The 23,759-nt window shown below is 43.3% G+C and overlaps 1 protein-coding gene, 1 long non-coding RNA gene and 2 pseudogenes across 2 annotated transcripts; 1 reads left to right on the top strand and 3 right to left on the bottom strand.

The window, feature by feature from the left end:
- Window positions 1-1,530: 1,530 nt before the first annotated feature.
- LOC119362866 lies at window positions 1,531-9,158 on the bottom strand (annotated as a pseudogene).
- A 989-nt stretch (window positions 9,159-10,147) lies between these two features.
- Window positions 10,148-15,401, bottom strand: LOC119362865. Its single transcript, XR_005173655.1, has 2 exons — window positions 13,187-15,401; window positions 10,148-10,599 (listed from the first exon to the last, which is right to left on the bottom strand). It is a non-coding gene; the product is annotated as an uncharacterized LOC119362865 (long non-coding RNA).
- Window positions 15,402-16,740: 1,339 nt separating this feature from the next.
- Window positions 16,741-16,852, top strand: LOC119266149 (annotated as a pseudogene).
- A 1,016-nt stretch (window positions 16,853-17,868) lies between these two features.
- On the bottom strand, window positions 17,869-23,305 carry LOC119362864 (integrin-linked protein kinase 1-like). The gene is made up of 11 exons (XM_037628138.1): window positions 22,735-23,305; window positions 22,114-22,188; window positions 21,338-21,454; window positions 20,685-20,779; window positions 20,348-20,468; window positions 20,185-20,264; window positions 19,312-19,371; window positions 19,115-19,236; window positions 18,944-19,029; window positions 18,735-18,850; window positions 17,869-18,232 (listed from the first exon to the last, which is right to left on the bottom strand). Exons 1-11 carry the CDS (start codon window positions 23,089-23,091, stop codon window positions 18,103-18,105), a joined length of 1,359 nt encoding a protein of 452 aa, XP_037484035.1. The 5' UTR covers window positions 23,092-23,305; the 3' UTR covers window positions 17,869-18,102.
- Between the last annotated feature and the right edge of the window lie 454 nt (window positions 23,306-23,759).

Below are 23,759 nucleotides of genomic sequence, written 5' to 3'. Positions count from 1 at the left end.
TTTTTATCCGATCCATCGTAAAGGAAATATGAACACTACACTAGTGTCAAAACACTCTTATATTATGGGACGGAGGGAGTAGTATTTTTGTACTCAAAACTCACAAGCTAGAATTAATAGCTTCATTTGGTTTTTGTTTGTGCCTGCTTGCAATAATATTTTTTGAAGCAACGCGCTGGGTATCCATCTAGTAATTCTAGTTGTCATGTCCAGCTACCTAATACTACTGCGTCCTTACATATATTGTTTCAGCCGGTCTGTTACCACCTACTGGTAAAGGTATTACCGAAAAAGGCTTTCGTCCCGCTTTATAAATAAAGCAAACCGCCACAAGACATACAACCACAGAAGGTCCACCTACTGGTAAAGGTATTCAAAACTGCATGATTATCAAACACAATAAGATTGCATTTATTAACTGATATTTGTTTAGTTACCTGGGCGGGAGGAACATTTGTTTGGTGTGAACACTGCCCACCTTTCAAAAAAGATTGGTGTGACGAGTTTAGTCTTGACTGGTTAAGTTATTCTGTGATGAGTCTAATGTCGTTATGATTGGCAGTTAGTTAGCAATATACACATGCTAACTTACCAAGGGTCTGGAAGAAATGACTCCTAATCATATAGAGTACAGTTACTAGATTGGTAATCAAGACATGGGAGCACACCTAGCGATGATAATGTTGCATTTGTTAACTGCCACTTGTTTATTGTACTACTACATATGCGCATGACAGGGCCCGACCAACAGCCGCGCATGCATGATCAATAATATGACAATAGATTGTAGACAGGATTAATTAAGAAGGGCGGCAGTAGAAAATGTAAGTTCAGACAACAGGAGTTATTCTCGTGCACATCGTCACTGTCTTCTGAACTACAAACTGGGCATAGAACCATGCATAAGAGTTGCAAGATGTTGCGGACGTCCGGAGCATTATTCCCTCCTTTCCCGAAAATGAAAGCTGAATGCAAGTTGCATTATTAACTTATTCCGCGTCACCGATCGGGGGTTGACGAATGACGGTAAGACTCAAAGCTAGCCATACCAACTACCTCATGGATGCTCTAAAGTATATTACTGTATTACCCTCTACAAGCACACTCTACAAGCACATTGGTGGTCTCTCCTTTCCCTGGGCTTGAGACCGGCCATGCAATTATAAATGTTACTTTAAAATGGCATAGGCGGAGTTCCCCACACACCCTCCCAAAAAAGTGAAAAGAAAAAGGATGAACGCAAAAAACAAACCTAAAAAGACAATGAAGGCCATTTTCCCCTTTTTTCCTTTTTTTGGATTTATCAAATAATTAAGAGACATATGGTACAAAGATAATAAAACCCTCTTTTCATTTTAGTATTTTTCTTGCTACATATGAGCCAAGTTATTTTAACCGAAAAACTATTCTGACGGCGCAAAACAGACAAACCTTTATTTAGTGTTAAACAAAACGCCAACTCTAAAGCAAAAGCAATAAGCAACTAATTATCTTTCTTGTTATGAAGCTGTATTTCCCCCCCAAAATCACTCTACAACCAAATAAACATGTTTTGCTAATTTTTTTTCTTACTAGTCTAATGCATGCTAAAGGCGACAACTATTTTGTTATATGACATTTTCGGCACTGATGGACAAATTAAGCTCAACGAATGCTGAGTTAAGAGTTCTTCCAAATGTTGGCAACAAAACCGTGGAAGCCTTCAAATTGGGAGTTCAAAATCACCAATAAAAATACAAATTTGGAATAGTAAATCGGGAAGTTTCTTAGCAAAATCCGTCCAGATTAATCAATTGGGAAAGATGCAAAATAAATAAGTTGGCACATATATATTTGAGTGCATGTTGACGAATATATACAAGTTGAAGAAACAAGGAGGTGAAGACAGAGGAGGCATAGTACTATAGTATACCAGCTTGATTGCATGACTGAGGGAAGGGGAATAGTGCGAGTGCAATTTAAGGTTGAGTCATCCCCTCCTGACTGAAGGAAGAGAAAATAGTGGCAACATCAATGCCTGCCTGCAGATTAATGAGAGAAAACCGGCCGGCCGGACGTCAGTGACATGATATATATATATGTATATTATTTTCTCTATATACTGTAGTGCAACATGATGTAGTGTGTACTTACCTCTTCTTTGTTTGCAGTAGTGCGGTGCACTACCTCTCGACCTGCCTTCTGGTCGGACGTAGTTCTCTCTTTCTACCTTGAGCTTGGGATAATTGGGATGATGTTTGGCGGCGATCATCAGCGCTGCCTCCAGTATCTCCACATTCCCACTGTTAGCGCAGTTAATAGAACAGCTGACGTTCTCCAGCAAAGGGCAATTCCCACTCCATATCAACAAGGTTACCAAGCTGGCCACATCCGTTTCTCGAGCGCTGGCACTGTATGCCAGTGTTTTAAGCATCGGCAATGCTCCTTGTCCAATACAGATCTCCATATTGGTCTTCAGCAAACTCAGTTTGTGAAACTCATCGCTGCCAAAAGTACATGATGTGCACCTTTTCTCCACTCTGAGCATGAGTTGGAGGAGCGACGGTAACCTTCCAAGGGTTTGAATATCCTGAGCTTCTACCACCTCCACATGCAAACACAGGCGAAAAAGGAGTGGAACACGCAAACAATTGATCCACGATGGCATCTTGGGTATAAGTATCCTCAACATATGGAACAAACGGAGGTTTGAACTGGGTGCGAAGTATTCCAAGCTACCACCCAGAACATGCGAGGATAGACCATGAGGCCAGGTAGCCAGGCTGCGGATCTTGTGCAGGTTGCACAGAGACTCCACCAGAGTCTTGCCCGCCGTCTCTGCCATTTGGTTGAAATGGATGTTGAGCTCCCTCAACTCTGTTAGCTTCCCCACCATAGAGCAGAAGTTTGGACATTTGTCCACCGAATAAAGCCGCAACTCTTCAAGGCATGTCGGTTTCTCTATCTCACCCTTCATCTCTGTACCCTTATCAGCCCACAAGCACCTCAAATTCTTTAGCTCACCAATAGATGATGGCAACTCACTTATGGTACCTCCCTTGACGTCCAATATCTCAAGAAATTTTAGATCATGCCCTATTCCTTCCGGGAGCTTGACCGACGTCCCCACTAGTCCTAGGTACCTCAGCTGGACCAACTTGCCAAGATCCTTGAGACTATGGCCTTCAGGAAAAACACAATCCTCTATAACTAGTACACGTAATACTTTAAAGATTGACAGTTGAGGCATTCCACTATCACTGCACGAGATAGCAGTAAATGACCTCACCCATTCCATTTGAATGCTAGAGTTGTGTTCCACACTTGCTCCGTGAAGTGCTAATCTGCGAACCTTATTGGTTTGTTTGCCTTGCGAACATATGCTATTCTTCTCCATGGCATCTACTGTAACAAAGTTCACATCATTTGATATTGTGCGAATGAGATCAAGCACCATGTCATGGACATGACAACCACTTAGAACTTTCCGACGTTCATCAAATTCTTTCCATCGGATCATGCTTTTGTTTACTAGCTCATTGAAATAGATCTCTCCTACCTCAAATGACCCATTCCTTCTCTATCAGGTACAAAACCTTCAGAGACCAACCTCCATATGAGTGGTATTTTCTCAATAAAGCTATCCTCACGAAACATACTTAGATACAATAAACATGTCTTTAGATCGGAAGGGAGATCATAATAGCTAAAAGACAATATCTTTCTTGTGTTATGAACAACTTCGTTGTCTTCATGCCCAAAGCCAATGGCATCGTAAACCTTAGACCAATCCTCAGTTCCTCACTTCGTTTACCAACAAGCAAGCTAGCCATTGTAATGATAGCTAATGGCACACCACCACATTTCTTTAAAATCTTGCTTGTTACTTCAGCAGGTTGGTTATCTAAACTTACTCCTTCACCACCACATGTTCTTGTATAGAATAAGGATTTGGAGTCAACATTGGAAAGCGGTTTCATGTTATAAATTTCACCAATTCTCTTGCCAACTTAATATTACGAGTAGTTGTGATTACTCTACTATCAGATTTAGTGTCCAGTAAAGCACACTTTATCACTTCCCACGTTGGTATATCCCATATGTCATCCATAACGACAAAGTACCTATTTTCATGAGAAGGCAGAAGACTTGAATTACCAAAACAATTTGTCTAGAATACATAGTAGTGCAAGTAAAACAAGAAGCATGCCAACTCTGCATAAAACAGACCGACTCTCAAAAAAGAAAGCCGTTAAAAATCATAAATACCAATGCTTAATGAAACACGTAATACAAAAAGAGGGAGAAAAGCTCCCTAGCTAGGATCACGAAAATCCATAATTTAGCAATTTTCTCCAATTTGCTTCTAGAAACAGGGTCACCTCATTCATATGTTTATAGGTTGCATATTTGGCAAGGTGTACATTTGAATCTTTCATTTGTAACATCCGTCTTCAAAAATAGTAATTCAAAGTGGAAATTTGGTGGTATTTTCATACGGTCAGTAGGCTTAGATACTTTATGTAGCAACTTAATTCATATCAAACTCTGATCTCAGATCTTCAAACATTTAGCTTCGATAACAAATTTCAACTTAAATTACCACACTTTATCAAATTATCACGAGATCCTACCACGAGAATGGGTCGGTAGCTAGACAGATGAAGAAAGTGAGTCCACTAGTAGAAGAGATGGGAGGAAGAGAGAAGATGACATTTGCGTAAGGAAGATCTGCTATGGATGCTCTGGTGCTTTCCCTTCAATATTCAACCACTGATGCCACTAACAGGTCTTACTGGCCTACCACCTGTCGGTTCCATAGTATGGTGAAGATATTATACTGTACCCAATTGATGCAACATGTTGTCAGGGAATACTTAGCCAACTTAGTAATCTATTCTAACTAGATGAGGATAGGTTGCATAGAAGGACTTGAGTAGCATATGGTAGTGTATTAAGTGCGTACCTCTTGTTCCCAAGAAATCCACGCACCTCATCGATGAGCTGCCTTGCATCCATTTTTGATGCAGTGATGTTTATGTACTTTTCCTTGTCAAGTTCATGGAGTATGTCCCTAAGAACTTTCTTCGTGTCAGGGTTTTGACCCACTGGTACAGAACACCTACAAGTGGATGAACTGCTAAGCTTGTCATAAACTGCTCTAGCCAGAGTTGTCTTGCCTAATCCTCCGAATCCAACAACGGAGACAGTCTTGAGTTGTTGATTCTTCAACAATTCACTTTTCTCAGGCAACATCCTCATTAGCTCATCCATTGCCTTGTCAATGCCAACAAGGTCAGATACCTTGTTGTACATAGCCAAGAGACGAGGGTCAACTGTCGTTGTGGTGAGATTAGACATAACATCGTTGATCTTGTACCTTTCAAACCGTTCCTTGACCTCCCTAACTTGAATCTTAATGTGTTTGATGTCATCAGCTATTCTATGGCGGATCTTGAAGCTGCTGACCTTGTTGCGGGTCTTCTTGATGAAGCCCTTGAAGGTGCGTGGTTTTGTAGGCTGAAGACCATCTATGCGCACCATGGATGAGTCAAGACTGTCCTCTATGGCATAGGACAGCTCCCTGACTTCATTGGCCCAGATCTTGACTTGTGAATTAAGCTGGTCCAATGGCACGTTGGAGACCTTCTCAAGAGCAGCTTGCATGGTCTCGAGCTCGGCCTTGAGGTCCCTAATCCCCTTCTTCACAGTTCCCTTCAGGTTGTACTCATCCAGGAGCAGTTCCCCCAGTTTGGGAATGAGGGAGCGCATCGCCCCCGTGGCAAACTCGATGGCCATGCTCGGTGGGCTGGACTCTCACCCTAGCTCTCTCTCTCTCTCTCTCTCTCTCTCTCCCGTGTTTGCTTCTTCTGTTTCCTTATATCTATGTTCTCAAGAGCTCTTTACATGCCTTGCTTGCGTAGCTTGAAGTTACACTAGCGGGTAGCGCGCGGCGGCACGCCGCGCCATATGGATTGATATACTAATTAGTTTTTTTTTGTAATATTCGGTAAGTCGTCCCAAGACTTGATTCATGATAAAGTAATTTATATAAGGTAGGGTACATCTATTTGATCCACCGAAGCATGCATCTTCCTCTTTGCTAGGTGAGTAATCTAAAGAATAGCAACACCTACAACATTGTAGTGCAATAGAAATCATGTTAAGAATCAATATATTCAATCCAAAGTAGCAAACTGTGCACTTGAAATATCAATGAAGCACATATGTGCAATACTTATCGGTGAAAACAACTCATGTAATTAGATGAATTTGTGTTTCTTTAACGGGGAAGGCGCCAACTTCATTCAACTAAGTAGCAGTGTACAACATGAATTACAACTACCTGGATGTTAGAAGTAGGCAGTGTGGAGATGACAAGACAAGTTGAGTGAGAATGAGCTAAACTAAAACAACTAAAAACATGTCCTGTTGATCTTGTCAGAATATGATGAGCTACATTGTGGGCTATCCCATTCATCTCCTTTGATATATTGTATACCTGCAATTTTAGTTGTTGAGTGGTATTGTAGAACTCTGCAATGGGCTTCCTGATTGTAAAATGGCTCTACTTTTGTATTTATCATTACCATCCATCAAATAAAATTTAATAAATGCATGTAAGAAGTGTCGAATTCTTCTGACAGTTCCTAATTATGTTATATTTGTCTTTCTGATTCTCCTTTGATACCTCTTTCCACCGCCACATAGCCTTTCCTCCTACTTCTATCCAATTGAACACCTTAGTGCGAACCGCAGAAAATAATAATCATCCGCAAAGATGAAAGGAGCTACTCAATGGCACAACTTGGGAGATTAGTAATCAGCAGCAAGTATGGAAGGAGCTATTTTTTGGTCGAGCTTGTAACATGCTTTCAGTCATCTAGTCCATTATTCATAAGACAACCATGCGGAAAATGCCCAAAGTAATAATCCCAAAATTAGCAGCAACAGATGCAAACATGCACTTAAGGAGAAGCTCCACTAATACTTTGATCATGGAACATTTGGCAACAGCATATTATCTCTACAAAACTGTTATATAAATACATTGTACAAGGAGTAATGTATGGGAAAAGAAGGAATCAAACTAAGTTGAAAAGAGAAACACAACAAAACCATATATCATGTGGAAGCCCAATCACTTTGGGCACGCAGATCGGATTCGCCAATAATCCTTTTAATAGGAAAAAAAAGGTAAAAAAAACAGTGAAATATCACACCACATATGTATACTTCTTATTCATAGATTAAAATTATTCCTTATAATTAATCCCTATATTTTATAGTGATAAGACTGCATGCACAAATTCTCAATAGATACCCTAGACATTTATACAAAAAAATTGATGTTGAATCTATCGTACTATGAAAAGAAAAATACAATGGGAAGGCCAAAAATACCTACTCAAAATTTATGTGTTGAATTTTGCCTTCCGCAACTCTAAATTGCTGAATTTGGCCTTCTGCAACTCTTAGTAGATCTGAAGACAAGGGGCACAAAATTATATCAAAGATAAGCTGAACTCTCTACTAATTTAGGAGATCCTCTTTTTCTATGAAGAAGTGATTGTTCCCCAAAATTATGAAGCCTGTATTGATGCATATAGAACCTAAGGAACACTATAATGAAGCTGAAATAACAGGCTAGAAATAATCAATCTCAAAATAAGATTTGTAATTAAAACGCTAGGTCTAAGAGACTAAGACTTAGGTAACCAATATGCACTCAAGTAACATGAGAGTAGGCTACTGGTTCAAGATCCAAGTTTTTTTTTGGTTTGGAGCTATGATGTATTGAACAAGATGGTGTTTTCTTCATCAAGGAGTACAAAACCAAGCATCAGCGAGGGGAGAGAGGAGCGAAGCTGTCCAGTAACCTAGTCCAGCGTAGTGGCTGCTCCATCCTAGCTTCCGGTTAGAACTTGCAAGAAGTACTGAAAAATTGACCGATCTGTAAAATAGTATCTCGTACCAAAAACAGCAGGTAGCCGGCAGCGTTGATGTCTACCTAGCTTTTATGTATGGGCATTAAAAAAAGACGGATCTTCTGGTGTTCGGCTGTGTGCTGCAGCAGAGGGTGGGCAGGGTGGGAGACACCAAGCCTGAGGTTCGCACCGACGCACGGTCTAGCACGATCTGCAATCGTGCTCTCTGGCTGCAACAACGCACAATGAAGGCAGCCGAGATGCTGTCCTTGGCGTCGCTGGAACAAATCCACAGGAGCAAGATCACGATGAACAAATACACTAACCATGGGCTGAATGTGCCTATCAATAGGGCAGCCCAACAACTCATCTGCAAAAGAAAAAACATGAACGAAACTGAGAAAAAAGAAGAAAGCCAAGCCCAATAACCAAAAATGTGATGAACCAAACATAGATAGATACACACATGAGAAGATGGATCAAGAGGACGCTTCCCCCGGAGAATCTCCTGCCGCCGCCAGCGTGCTTCATTAGGATCTGGAGCTAACACGAAGACTACACAACAAATATGAACACAACACGTACAGCAGCAAAACTACCTTCAACCTTTAAAAACATACCCGGAACAGATGCAGCGCCGATCGGAACAGCCGGGCTAGAACATCTGTGGTAGAAGCACAACAGAACCATGAGCAGACCCACCGACCAGTCATATGACAACCTCAAAAAAACCGAGACAGAGAAAAGATAGAACAACACGAGACCATACATGCACACGTACATTGCGTCCATCGCTGATTCTGCCACCACCTCCTCCTGGTTTGCTTCTCCAACAAAAAACACCGATATCTACGCAAAGAATTATGGGAAAAGCTGGGGATACTTGAGGAGCAAGAATTGGACCCAAGAGGAACTTACTGAGGTAGATTTAAGTGAAGAACCTGCAGGTCAAGGTTGTGGTGGGGAACTTGGGAGAAGCCGCTGCAGGTCACGGCAGCGGATGCCCTGTAAGCACGCTGCTGACCCTCATGTAACGCCACTGCCCCAGAGTGTTGCTCCTGCCGATCTGCACAACGGCGGCACGACATCAACCAGGGAGGAGAAGTAAGATGGAAAGGGGAAGGAAAGAGAGGAGGAGGAAGAGCAAGAGATACCTGGGTAAGAGGACACCGTGCCATGCCGCGGCGCTGCTCTATTCTCGTCACGCCGCACGCTGCTGCCGTATTCTCGCCGAGCTGCTGCTTTTGCGAGAGATGGGGTATTTTATCCTCCTACGAAAGCGGTGCAGATGGTTCGCGAATAGCCTCGGCGCTATAAAAAAAATCAAAACGAATCCAGAACTGAATCGTGGCAAACGAAGAAACTACCAGTCAAAGCCACAGGAAACGTACGTGGCGCACGATCGATACCCAGGTAAAGCGGCGACCGACATAGGTAAACGAAACATGCAAAACGCCTAATAATCAGGTAAAAAATAGAGCACGTCAAGTACTCCCCATCACACGCGTCGTGCTGCCGTAATTTTTTTTCAAAAAAACCAGAAAAATGGAACCTTTACGGACCTAGTCTTCTTAGTATGTATCTATATATGGACTAATACAACGGGTGGCTTGGTTGGTGATAGTGAGGTCCTAGTTGGTTTTGAGTTAGCAATTTCATATTCCCTTCTATGATGTCGATTAGACTCATGGAGAGGCAAAGTTTGACACGGCCGATGCGGTCTCACTGTAGTGCATTCAAGTTGTCTGTAGAGGCAAAGTTTGACACGGCCGATGCGGTCTCACTATAGTGCAGCATAGATTGCCAGTGGGATTGTTAGGTAAGAGCTGCTACCGAGGTGCTATGTCGACATTAGCACATGTAATTCCTCTAGATCTGGGCAAAACTATATGTTAGTGGAACCATAGAGAGCATGTATCAACAAAGTAGTTTATTCTCATCTATTTGAATTTAAAAGGTGAGATTTCATAAAGCAGTATTTTTATATGTTTCTTGGTATCTGCAGCATGCTGTCTATGAAGTATTTGTTGTATTTGTCCAGACAAAATGCATGCTCATTGGGCCAGATATCTATGTTTTCTTTTTTGCGAAAGAGATATTTCTATTTTGCGAAAGAGATATCTTATGTATTGATCCTACTCTGCTTGCATCCTTTGACCTCTTCATTGACAAATCTTGCAGCAATCTTCATTGGTTTCCTGGACGTGAATACGCTAAGATTAAAACCAGAGAAAAGGACGGAGGAAAGTCTGGAAGAATATATTGCGGTTCTGAAAAGATAAGCTTGAACAGATGTTGCTTTGCTTGTGTCCGGGCTACACGACTACGACCTAGTTCATCGTTGCCCGGGCTGAAACGAAGAGTTGCAATAATATGTGGATGCAAAAGCATCTTTCTACACAAAAATCTATTGGGCTTAGAAATTTGCTCTGTTCTTTTCTCACATTCTTGAATTTTATGCATCTTAACTGGATACACCACTATGAGACGATCATTGTTGGCCGGGTCCCTCTGGTACAACTTCTCCACTCTCATACCCACTGCACACATCTTTTGTCTCGTCCAATAAGATGTTCTCGGCATTATCCCTGAGGCCAACCACTCCACGAGGACCCTCCACAAAGTAAAGGAAGGGGTATTGGAAGGTCGAGGTGGAGACCCATCGTCCTTGTCTTCCAGGAGCTTGGTATGCCTGGGACAAAATTAAAAGGGTATCTGCCCATCATTCCGGTACACACAAACCACAAAATGGCTTCGATTTTACCTGATGGTCTTCTTAATTTGTAAGGATATAAAAGATTCAAATAGTTGAAGTAAATGCATAAATTTGACAACAATGCACACACAGGAAAGGACAGGTATGACTGTCTTATCTTTCCCTACTAATAAAGCAAATAGTGCTTCTGGTCGTCCGTCATAAAAAATACCCTCGAAGTTGGCAAAATTTACCCACCAATGCCATCCGTAAGTGGCAAAAAACGGTTCACGCATCGCACTGTTAGTTCGGGTTTATATAAGCCGAGATCCCCTAATATAACACAAAGATGGCTCAGCGCAGTGGCCAGCGCTGCACGCTTCCACCACAGGGACCAGGGTTCGATCCCCGCCTGCCCACCTTTTATCTCTTCTTTTTCGTCTCGCAAGCGCGCCTACTCCTCCCGCACACATATGCCGGCCCATGTGCAGGTTGCAACGCCCCTGCTTTTATTTCATTTTTTGCCTTTCACGTTCTTATTTCTGTTTTAGTTTTTTCTTCTTTAAATTTATTCGTGATTTCCAGGAAAAAAATATTTCAAAAAAAGTCTTGAAAAATTATAAACTGTTTGTGAATTACAAAAAACATTCGGAAAATCATAAAATGATCATGATTTCAAAAAATTGTTCACATATTATAAAAAACTATCACGGTTTCAAATAAATTTTCAGGAAATAAAAAATGTTCATGATTTTTTAAAAATATCCAGTATTCAACACATATTAGGGAATTTAAAAAATGTCCATTAAAGTTTGGAATATGTTCACAAAAATTAAAACAGATCCATAAATAATGAACATAATGAACCATCGCAGAAGATCTGTAGGGGTCGCTTCATGATTGTATTCAGTCCCTCGATTTGGATAAAAAAAAGTTTTCCATATCTTGTACACCGTTGAACCCTCAAAAATTGACACAACTTTCTAAGGGTTAATTTTTGTAAGCTATATAAAAATGACTAAATTTCTATTTTGCCTTCATACACAGCTATATTTTTTATACCACATTACTAATTATTATAAACACCGCTACGCTAGGTCAAGGCAAGGCACTCACTCATCGGTCTAGCTCATGCAGTGTCCATCAATGCAGTTTTATCACCGACATTTTTTTCGTTATGACGCGCCTACTCCTCCCGCACACATAGGCCGGCCCATTTGCAGGTTGCAACGCCCCTGCTTTTATTTCATTTTTTGCCTTTCACGTTCTTATTTCTGTTTTAGTTTTTTCTTCTTTAAATTTATTCATGATTTCCAGGAAAAAAATATTTCAGAAAAAGTCTTGAAAAATTATAAACTGTTTGTGAATTAAAAAAACATTCGGAAAATCATAAAATGATCATGATTTCAAAAAATTGTTCACATATTATAAAAAACTATCACGGTTTCAAATAAATTTTCAGGAAACAAAAAATGTTCATGATTTTTTAAAAATATCCAGTATTCAAAACATATTAGGGAATTTAAAAAATGTCCATTAAAGTTTGGAATATGTTCACAAAAATTAAAACAGATCCATAAATAATGAACATAATGAACCGTCGCAGGAGATCTGTAGGGGTCGCTTCATGATTGTATTCAGTCCCTCGATTTGGATAAAAAAAAGTTTTCCATGTCTTGTACACCGTTGAACCCTCAAAAATTGACACAACTTTCTAAGGGTTAATTTTTGTAAGCTATATAAAAATGACTAAATTTCTATTTTGCCTTCATACACAGCTATATTTTTTATACCACATTACTAATTATTATAAACACCGCTATGCTAGGTCAAGGCAAGGCACTCACTCATCGGTCTAGCTCATGCAGTGTCCATCAATGCAGTTTTATCACCGACATTTTTTTCGTTATGACGCGTTAGAAAATCAAGTCGTGATGAGACCATCACATTTTTTATTTTTAAAATGACTTTTTAAAAGTCTTTTATCTCGTCATGACATCACCGAGACATACTTTATGAAATTACATTCTAAAAGTCCTTATCTCATCCTGGCATTTGGTTCATAATTTTTTTCTATCTATCGCACGTGCATAATCTAATAGCTTTTCTCCCGTTGCAACGCACGGGCATATTTGCTAGTATAAAATAAAATAAAAAGAGCAGAGGGAAGTACGTACGACACCGTAGTAGATATTGAAGTTTTGTATACTAAATCAAGGTATAGAGAAGCAATTCACCCAAAATTGGAGAACAACCATATAATCCAAAAGGTCTTCAGAGAAGAAAAAACCACAAGGGTCGAGATCCCAAGAAGACCAAAAACAATGATACAAATATTCAGTTAAGACAAGTACATTACAAAGCAACAAATCGGTTAAAACTCTAAATTCATGTTTACTAGTTTATCCAGAGAAGGGGTGCATATGTGGTAGGAAGAAGTACTCACTCCCTCTGTAAACTAATATAAGAGCGTTGAGAGAGGGAGTAGAAGACAAAGACACGAAGACACACTAACACGCATGCATACACGTGGATCGGTGGATGTACTATATCAAAACTGAATGGAAGAGAATGAGGTAGATACCTCCTAGTGGCACACCATGATTTAAGCAATGCTCGCTGCCCCCCTCCTCTCTGGTGATACGAGTTATCTTGCGCGCACCACCATCGTCTGGCTGAAATAGTTAACGATATACTGTATTATACATACCTCTTCGTGAGTGGCCGAAACCTTTCCACCATCACGTAGCACACGCTTGAGTGATTGAGTAATTAACCTCGGTAGCATCTGTTCTTGGTCTTGTGCCTCAAGAAGCATCCTTGTAGTTTTTTTTTGAACGGTCACGGGGGGGGGGGAGGATCCCCACCTGAATATATTGCTCAAAAAATTGTCAAAGCCAAGAGTGACCCCTTAAGCTTTGGCTGATCCAGTTTATAAGGAAAACCGGATCAAAAATCTAAACAAGTTGACCCCGTTTATGAGGAAAACCGGGCCGAAAACCATACAGGTAACAAGGTTACAGAAGATGAGAAAAAAGTGCCACCCAGGAGAGGGCATGACCTAGCTAGCAGGCAGAAAGACCAACACCACGAGAGACACAAGTAGATGTGGGGTTCTGTCGAGGGATCACAATACCAAGACTCTGCAAACAACCTAACGCACCGCACCGGCGTGCGTACCGAGCCCCACGGCACAACAGAGGATCAACCACAATCAACGAGTGCCAAACCGTAACACGAACCTTGACTGGAAGATCCGCCACGGGCGGTCAGAACGATTAGCAGGTTGGGGAGGCATCATTGCGTCGTCATTGAGCAAAGGTGAACCAAGACAACACCAAGAGCCCAGAGCTCACCGCAGCACAACGGCAACCATGGGAGGGTCTTGAGCATGCACAGCAACAAGACGGAGACCACACGAAGGACAGCCAAGAGAAACACCTGAAAAAGAAATACACCACCGTCGGCCCCAAGCTGGGCGCATCACCACCACCAAACGCACCAGCCTGAACCACACAACAGCAACAGGGGCCATGGTTTGGGCCTCCAAGATGACGCCTCCAAGGAGGTAGTGCTGTCGAAGACACAACACCATCATCCGATCCGGCAAGCCCGATCTTGGGTTTTCACCCGGAGACCACAAATCAAAATACCATAGGTGCTGGAGCTCCACAGCGGCACCTCCTGCGAGGAAGACGATGTCCATAGACGCCGCTGCCGCCGACATCGACATAGTTGATGAAAGGTTCTCACCCGGAGTTTGAGCATATCCCTACAGCAAAACGGCCTGAACGACGCCGAAGCAGATCCACACGGAACAGCTCGAAGACCACGCCTCTAGGAAGGTATACGACGCCGGGGAGGCGCCGTCGTGGTCGGCTCACACAATGGGTGAGCAGGGATTTCTCCCAGAGCACCACCGTATAGGACCCTATTCGGACCACTGCAGTTCAGATCCAGCCCGAGATCGTCGCCAGGCCACCCGCCATCACGACCGGCATGCCCCGAGCCAGAAGCAAGCCACGCATTCACCAACACTGCCGGCAGCGCCAACCAAGCCGCCGAGCACCATCCCATGACCGACCGCCTCGAAGATCGCCAGATCGGGGACGGGGATCTTGGCAAGCTCCGACCACTGCCAGATCTGGAGCCGGCGCGCCGGCCGCTCTGGATCCACCTCGCCCGCAGCTCCCCTGACTCGACGCGCGTCCGTGGCCGCCCGCACCAGCACCAGGCGCCACCACGACCGCGCCACACGCCCAGGGCCACGCGCACCCAGGACGAGGACGCCCCGCGCCAGCACGCCCGTGCCCGCAACCCCCCGCCATCGAACCCGCAGGCCCACCGCGACGGCCACCGCCGGCCACCCAGCCGCGCCCCCACAGCGCCGCGCCGAGCAGTCGTCCACACAAGCCGTCAGCTCGAAATTTTACCGGTCAGCGCCCCGTCCACAAGGACCAGCAGCCACATCCGGCAGCCATGGGGCCAGAGCAGGGGCAGCCGATGCATTTAGATGGCCGGCAGCCGTAGCCAAGCAAGCATGGAAGCAGGAGGCGTGGGGGGATTTTGGGTCTGAGGGAGAAGGAGAGAACGCAGCAGGCTGGAGAGGAGGCTGCACGCAACCTCGCCGCCGCCGTCCGCCGCGGGGCTTCGCCCGGCGGCCTCCTCCGGCGACGGCGAGGGGAGGGGTGGTCTAGTGGAGGCCGGCCGGAGAGTGGCGAAGCATCCTTGTAGTTGTGGCTTCGTATTGAAAGGGCAGGACTGTCGGGGTGGATCCTGGTGGCGTGCCTCAATTTTGCTTGTGTTTCCTCCATCTCATCATCGTCGCAATTCTTGCCATTTACTCCTTCCGTTTTTAAATATAAGTCTTTTTAATGGTTTCAAATGAACTACAACATATGAATGTACATAGACATATTTTAGAGTGTAGATTCACTCATTTTGCTCCGTATATAGTCCCTTGTTGAAATCTCTAAAAAGACTTATATTTAGGAATGGAGGGAGTAGCCAATAGGTGAGTTTCTGCAGCAAAGGCATGCTGCCCGGTACCAAAGCCAATAGATGCCAGACCTTACGAGACTCGTGAGCTGACACTGTCTGGCATAGTTCTACCAAGACGACTGCCGTGGATGGTATCCTCGTGTGTTCCCCACCTATCTTACCTGTTGTTCAAGCTCAGGTGGTGGCTGTTGTTCAAGCTCAGATGGTTGAACAACAGGATTTGTAGATCCTCGAAAGTTTGCATCACTCCGATGCTTCTACATCTCGAGTGTGGACAACTGCACTCCGTATACTATCTAGCAAGCGACGAGTTCCAAAACTTGAGATATTTGGGCACTGACATAGAGCTAGGCCCGCGCGGGAAGAATCTGGCCCGTTTGGTTGCCTGGGTCGCATGCAATTCGTGGCCCGCGCGAACCTCAAAGCAGGCCTGGGCAACGGCCGAATCGACCGTTTTTTGTGAGCCAGGCTCGCTCGAGCCATGCGTGGCGAGCGCCTGCACGCCTGGGGACGCGCGGAAGAGGACACGACGGCTCATAACTCCCCATGTCCCCTCCCGTCACCCCCCCACGCCAGTTCACACCCACTCTCTCTCTCTCACCTCACCGCCCGTTCGGTTTCTCCGATGGCAACGCTGCTACTGTTATCAGTACTGTTCCTTCTGTTTCCCGGGTTCAGAAAAAAGAACACACGATTTTACACAATCTCACACGACCTATGAAGGAATATGTAGAGAGGTGCAGTTATTTTTCTGAGAAACGGATCAAATTCTGTTTTGTTTGCCGCACTCAAATGGAGTTGTTGCGAGGTTCAGTTTTTTTTTCCTGAGAAACGGATCAAATTCTGTTTTGTTTTGCTGCACACAAAAGGAGTTGCAGAAGTGTGTGAAGCGACGCGTTAAAAAAGAAGTGAGGCGATGGGTCTGTTGGGCTGGGCTATTGTTGCCTCTCGAGTGGGCTGATCACCTTGCTGGCCCATATTGTCCTTCTGTAGTTCTGTGGGAGCGCTGTTCCGTGGGAGTCAAAGTGGAAGAGGCGGAGCGCTGTTCTCGTTTAGTCCCACCTCGCCTATCTGGGGGAGAAAGGGGAGGGAGGTGGGCTATATAAGAGCGGGTGGTGCGAGTGGTGAAAGGCACGCAGCTGCGTGGTGAGCACAGAGCGAACTATTCTTTCGCCTTTTACTAAAGAATACCGTGTGCACGCCACACTAAGCAGCATACCCTAATTTTTTTAAGGGTGTCTTCTCCCTGTGAGAAGGCCCCACCAATCCCTAATTTAAATTTTATTAATAATAATGTGGCAGTGCGGTTACATTTTTAATGAATGTCTCCAACTAAAACATAGGAAATAAAATCTACACTAGTGGGCCAATTTTCTCTTTGAGAAAGCAGCAATAATTCCTTATTTTGATTTTCAAGCCAGCTTGTGTTGCTTTACAACTTGCAAATTCTGCCACTCTTCCAAAAATATATGTTTTGAGTTCTGTTTTGTTATAGATGTTGCATTTGTACTCATGTGAGGATTTTGTGTGCTATTTCAGGAATTTGAATGTGTTTTTGTTGATACTGCACCGCTTAAATCAAAATTTGGCTATCCGTTGCCAACAAACAATGCATAAGCAAGGCATGGTCAATTCACACATGATTTATTTACTAGATCACCAGCTCAATTTTCGTGTTTAATTTCAATGTCACAACAATCTTGCCATGGTACTTCATGTAGATTTCTTTTGTGATGATAGAAAAAGTTATGCATAGAAATTTTATTTTTTCAGAATTGTTTTTTTTTCTGTTGAAAAACTGGGGTAGCAAGTGGGACCTAAAAGAACAAGTATTTACAAATGAGAACTTTGAGCTAACATGCAGAAAACAACACCAGTTTATTATTTTCTGTTGAACATTGCACACAAAGAACATCATGCTCGATAACAAAACATACATACAACAGATGTTAACACCTATCGGCAGCGGTTTATTCATGATTCGATCAATCACCACCACCCCATCAGTTGCAGAGGAAACTACAAAAATAAAACTGCATTATTTTCATGATGGTGTCAATCTCGCTCGCCCACGTGTTTAAGCCAAAATTTGGCTACTTTGGCAGCTGACTCTGCCAAACGATGGGAACACAGTTGGTCTATGCAAATGTCAAAAGTTCCTTTCAGTTCTCCAGATTTAAAAGTTGGTATTTCCCTACAGAGTCACAGTTGCAAATAAGAGCTCTACACTCTACTGAAGCAATTTCAAGGAACAACGTAAAACTATGGGCTTAATAACTCTCCAAGCTTTCAGAATTAGCTAAAAGCAATAATGATATGGGGAAAACAAGAATATATCAGCTTTAGCTGAAAGAAAAGCAGCAGAGTTTTTGTCATTTCAGAGGACATTTTTTGACCCATCTAATCTGTACACAATCCGCACCAATTTCCCAAGTAAATCAATTCAGATTCACAACAACACCTGTAGTTTAAATTGCTCGTAACGAAATATATGCATTGTTATTGTGAGAATAAATGCCAGTGGTGATCGTGGGATGCCAAGCTTTCCTTGATCTTCTCCAGCCTCTTGAGTATCTCTAGGAAAGATGGTCTCAAATTGATATCCGCAGCCCAACATACCTCAGTCAATCTACAATTAGGAAAACCATGTTACAACACTGAAGACTTACATGAACATGGCAATAGCAGAATATTAAGTTTCGAATATGGGAATGGAGCATGTGATCCCGGATGAACAGTAAATCCGAAAAAATAGTAAAACAAATTCAAAAAAAATCTGATTTTTTTTCAAGAAACTTTGATGGTTTTTCTACATGCGTGCCAATTTTCATGATGAAATGACATTTGTGGAGGTCTCGGCAAAAAAACAAAAATGCTCCAAAAAAACTGTTTTTGGAAGCAGTTTGGAGCATCGATTTTGTTTTTTTGCCGAGACCTGCATGAATGTCATTTTGTCATGAAATTTTGCACGCATGTCGAAAAAACATCAATGTTTGTTGCCAAAAAAATTCAGATTTTTTTTGAAAATTTTAAATATTTTTTCACGTGTACTGTAGCAAAGGGTGCCTGTGAGCTCGAGCTCACAATAGCACTTTCGAATATTAAGAGGGTACTGTTCAGCTTGCACTTACTCTTTCAGCTCAGCGGTATGTCCTTTTGAACGGAAAGTTGGGCGATGCCCATCTGATACATACTTAGCAGCCTCATAAGGTTCATAACTGGAAAAAGGTGAATCCCCTTCCAGCATCTACAATTGAAAGGAACATTTACTGTCATTTTGGACAGGCATGATCATACAATATGACACGCTGATGGATTCTAAGTTTAGATGGAAAATTACCTCATAAAGTATCATGGCAAAGGAGAAAATATCAACTTTCTTGTCATATTTCCGGTGCTTGAAAACTTCAGGAGCCATGTACCGATCTATATTTTTGAACAATTATCAAGCCAACTAGTGGGGATAAGTATAAGAGAGGAAAGAAAAATCAAATAACTTATGGGGACTTACAGCTTCCGGTCTCTCCGGTCATCTTGTATACATCATTGGCATGCTGAGATTTGATAATTTTGCTAAGACCGAAATCTCCAACTTTCAAGTGGTTGGCAGCAGTATTAACTAAAAGAATATTTCTGGGGATAGACATAATAGGTTAGACCAGCTATGAAGTTGCTCGCATTAGCAAAAACAGGTAAAAGGCATCATACCTTGGCTTTAAGTCCCGATGAATTATAACATTAGGCTCGTTATGAAGATAGGCCATGCCTCTGCAGAAGATAATCAAGAGAAACACATGAATCATTTTATTTCTGATTAAAAACAGATCACCAGATCAAGTGATTATTCATATGCTAGAACCTATCATGCAAAGTACTTATTTCCAAAGAATAATCCAAAGAATAAGAAAGGATACTGTGTGATGGTTCAAGGACGTGGTGTTTGTATAAACCCACATTGCAGTTCAAATAGATATAAAGAGACCATGCCACTATAACTAGTACCAACAGTTTACTATTACTGATCACTTGGATGATTTGTTGACAACAAAATTAAGAGTCAACTCTGATTAGCGAGTATCTTACAGATGAACGAGAGGCGCATAAGAGAATCAGGGTTCACTATAAATGCATTATATAGATTAAAATGATCTAACATATGAACCATAATAAGATTGTCGAAACTATATATTCAAGGGCATAGGTAGTTAATTTTCCAAGAGAAGGATTCAGTTAATCTTGCAGAAGTATCAATCATATTTATCCAGATTATGCAGTATATATTTCCTTCGTTCCTAAATATCAGTCTTTTTAGAGATTCCAATGCGGACTACATATGGAGCAAAATGAGTGAATCTACACTCTAAAATACTCCCTCCGTCCCAAAATTCTTGTCTTGGATTTGACTAAATACGGATGTATCAAGTCACGTTTTAGTATTAGATACATCCGTATCTAGACTAATCTAAGACAAGAATTTTGGGACGGAGGGAGTATGTTTATATACATCTGTATGTAGTCCTTATTGAAATCTCTAACGGAGGGAGTAGTAAGTAAGAGCTAAGCACATAAAGATGAGAATACCTTGCGATGTCCAATGCGAAGTTAACGGCAGTAAGTGGGGAGAGGGAGCCTTTCTCCTTGAGATATTGATGAAGATCACCCTGGAAATGCATTTAGTACAACATTAATGAGTGCCATAGAGTCCACATCACAGGGTAGTTGACTTCCAAAACAGATTGCGTACTCCTCGGAGGAACTCGGTAACTAGCATCAAAGGCTTGGTTTCTGTGACTGCTCCAAGGAACTGTACAATATTTGGATGCCTCAGCTTTATTAGCAAATTGACTTCATGCTTAAAATCTTGGCTGCAAACCAGGTAAGTAGCTGGTAAGGAAATATTCCATGAGATAAAACATGCTGCAGAAGATTATAAGGTGTCCAGTCACACCTTGAACAGAACATTAGTTAACCATATAGAAATGCAATAGGCTAGTCCTAGCCAATCAGCTGGAGTACTAGAAAGCTGGCAGCTGTGTCCAAAATGTGGGAGCGGGGTGATTGTGTGAATAAACTTTACTTACATAACCAGTCTATCGTCGGATAATGATGGAAGAATGCGTTTGACAGCAATTGGTGTTCCTCGCCAATTTGCTTTCAGGATTTCACCAAAAGAACCCTGCAGTGGTTAGCAGGTTTAATGAACTAAATGAGGAGCAAAGCACACATTTATTATGCAAATGTAGACAATATATGCACATTATCTTCCTAGTATTAAACCGAGCTTACTTTCAATCAAATATCTAAAATGATTTTTTTACCGTCGAAATATGTTTAACATCCATTATTCTGTCAGCATGTAAAACGACTGGAACTAAACAGTAAGTTTATTGCCTCTAGCTAATTTGACATACCAAATATACAACTAATGACTTAACCGATGGAAAAATTATGGGTCATAGTTCCCCCTTGCTCACTACGGTAATAACAAGCCAAATGCTACCCAACTGGATAAACTTCAAAATGCGAGCCATGGACATTTTGTAATCATGAGAAATGCGAGGTCCATTAGTTAACTAACAACTAGCATTAAATCAAGCTTGAAATCACAACAGTCTCAGTTTGCCTTGATAACAATTGCAATGCTTAACTAAGACTGCTTTGCATCACATAAACATTGGAGTATATAACAGATTAATAGTTGCACATAACCAAGAGATAATTCAAGAATACTGACCTTTCCGATCATTACTGCTTTTGTGAAATCTAATTCAAGTGGGTTAATCTCCCAGTCAGCCTTGTTTGTTAGGGGAGGTGGAATTGACTTTGCTTCAAAGTGGCTTCCAGTTTTCCCCTGCAGCAAAAATGAATCAGAGGAATCCAGCGCATCAGATTTCAGAGCATGATTAAAGGCAGGTGACAACTATAAGCATCAAATGATGTCTCGATGATTATTAAACAGCTCTTACCCAAACATAACATTTATTCCAACTATGTAAAGCATAATTAATTTGGTCACGCTTGAAAGGTGCACCAGAACTACCCATTAAACGAAAATAGACAAGCAAACCTCTGAAACACATCCTTAGTATTATCCACTATGATCTCCTAATCAACAATGACACGTCTGTTCTACATACAGCAATCTCTGACTGATGCTCATGTGTAAAGCAACAAGATACCGGAATCATCCATTGTACCTCATCTAACATTTTCCACAAACAACACAGACACATCCAAAGACTCCACTTCCACTTCTGGTAACAATATTTGGGACCAGGTGCCCTGGATACAAATTCAGAAACATGACAAAGACAGCTGCAGAGCAATATATGGGGCACTCACCCACAAAATTCCATACCATACAGTTACTGGTGAAATCGGAACACCTGGTGTCATGTTACAAATTTAGAAATATTGAGCTAATGTTTGAAGCTAAACACCCCTACTACAACTTCGCAATGAATAGCCAAGACAATCTATTAAACCGAACCCAAGTGAATGGCAACTTACGAATGTCAACCCGCCATGCTTCTTGAGCAGTTCGATCATAGCATGCCTCTTTGCACCCTCTGCATCAGCAAGTGGCTGTAAATAAACCAAAAGTTAGCATCGTGAGCAATTATTATCTCAAATATCAAGCATACAGTCACAACCATGCAGCATAAATATAACCAAGCACCCAACAAATATGCATTCAACACCGAACTCGTTGCAGACGCATTTGAGCAACTACATCATATAGGACAAGCCCCGTCAATTCCCAGTGGTAATCCTAATTTCGTGGAGCGCAGCCGGAGCTCCCAACCAAGTGCCCAAGGCAGATGGTGGCACGAGTGACATGAGACGAATGAAAAGCTCAAGTGCAAACAAGAGGCTAATGCTCATCGTTTTTCCCTCGAGAATAATCATCAGAACGAATTCAATTCATGACGGAAGAAAGCAAATCCAATCGGAATACGGGCCAAAATGAGCTCAACACAAACGGCAAACCCGAATGATTTCAGCACGCGAAGAAGCCCGGGCCGCATCATGACCCGAATCCAGCCCAACGCCGACGCCCCAACGCCCCCATTACCAACCGAGAGGCGAGACGACCAGACGAGGCGGAAGGGGGGAAGGAGGAAGGATCACCGTGTTCTGCCAGCGGTCGAGCGCGTTGACGTCTGCGCCCTTGGCGAGGAGGCACTCGGCGACTTCCTGCCATCCGTGGAGCGCGGCGACGTGGAGCGGCGTGCGGCTGTCGTAGTCGCGGGCGCTGACGAGCGTGCCGTCCTCGTCGAGCAGCTTGCGCACGGCGGCCGCGTCGTTCTGGTGCGTGTGCCAGAGGATGAGCGACGTGCGCGCCACCAGGGTCTTGTCGTCGAACCGCCGGCGCGGGTGGCCCTCGCCGCCGCTCCCCGACGACCCGCCCGCGCCGCCCCCGCCCCCGCCCCCGCTGCCCCCGCCCCGGCCGGCCGCATGCGCCGCCTCCTCCTCCGACCCGCTCATCTCCCGCCCGCCGAATCTGGCCTCCCTCCCTCGCCCTCTCTGTCTCTCTCTCCCTGCGACGGACGGACGGACGGACGCTGGCCGTGGAGTCCGAGTATTGAGGAGGGGGGCGGATTCTGTGTCCCTCGGCGCGCGTGATCGCGTCCAGCGATGGAGTGGGAGGATCCGATCTGATATGGAAATGGCGCCCGCGTTAACCAGTAATTCTGCAATCGCTTGACCGACGCGGCCCACTTGTGCGCCAGCCTGGAGCGGCCGCCCACCGGGACGGGGGAACGTTCCGTGTCAGCGATGTCTTCGCCTCGCCCTCGCGTGGAAAACGAAAAGAGCTGCGAGACAATTGACCCATTTGGCCATATATTGCCGTCTGAGCATACACGCCACTTTTTTTTCCACCGCTAGGCGTCAGTCATTTGCAACATTGCCGCCATTTGCAGCAGCACGCCGCCCCTGAAAGTTGCAGCGGCGTGTCGTTAGCGGCACCGGCTTGCAACGGCAATGCCGCTTTGCAGCATCGGATGGTGGGACTTGTAGCATCGTGCAAAGAGCCACGCCCGTGTTGCAACATTGATGCCCTTGAAGTAGCACCTCACCCCTGAGTGCCGGCTTCCAGCGGCGTGTCGTCCTTGTCGACTTGCAGTAGTGACGTGCTTGCAACATCGCATGAG

This window comes from Triticum dicoccoides, chromosome 2B, assembly GCF_002162155.2.
Source record: "Triticum dicoccoides isolate Atlit2015 ecotype Zavitan chromosome 2B, WEW_v2.0, whole genome shotgun sequence".
NCBI lineage: Eukaryota > Viridiplantae > Streptophyta > Magnoliopsida > Poales > Poaceae > Triticum > Triticum dicoccoides.
This window is presented reverse-complemented; position numbering and strand designations above follow the sequence as displayed.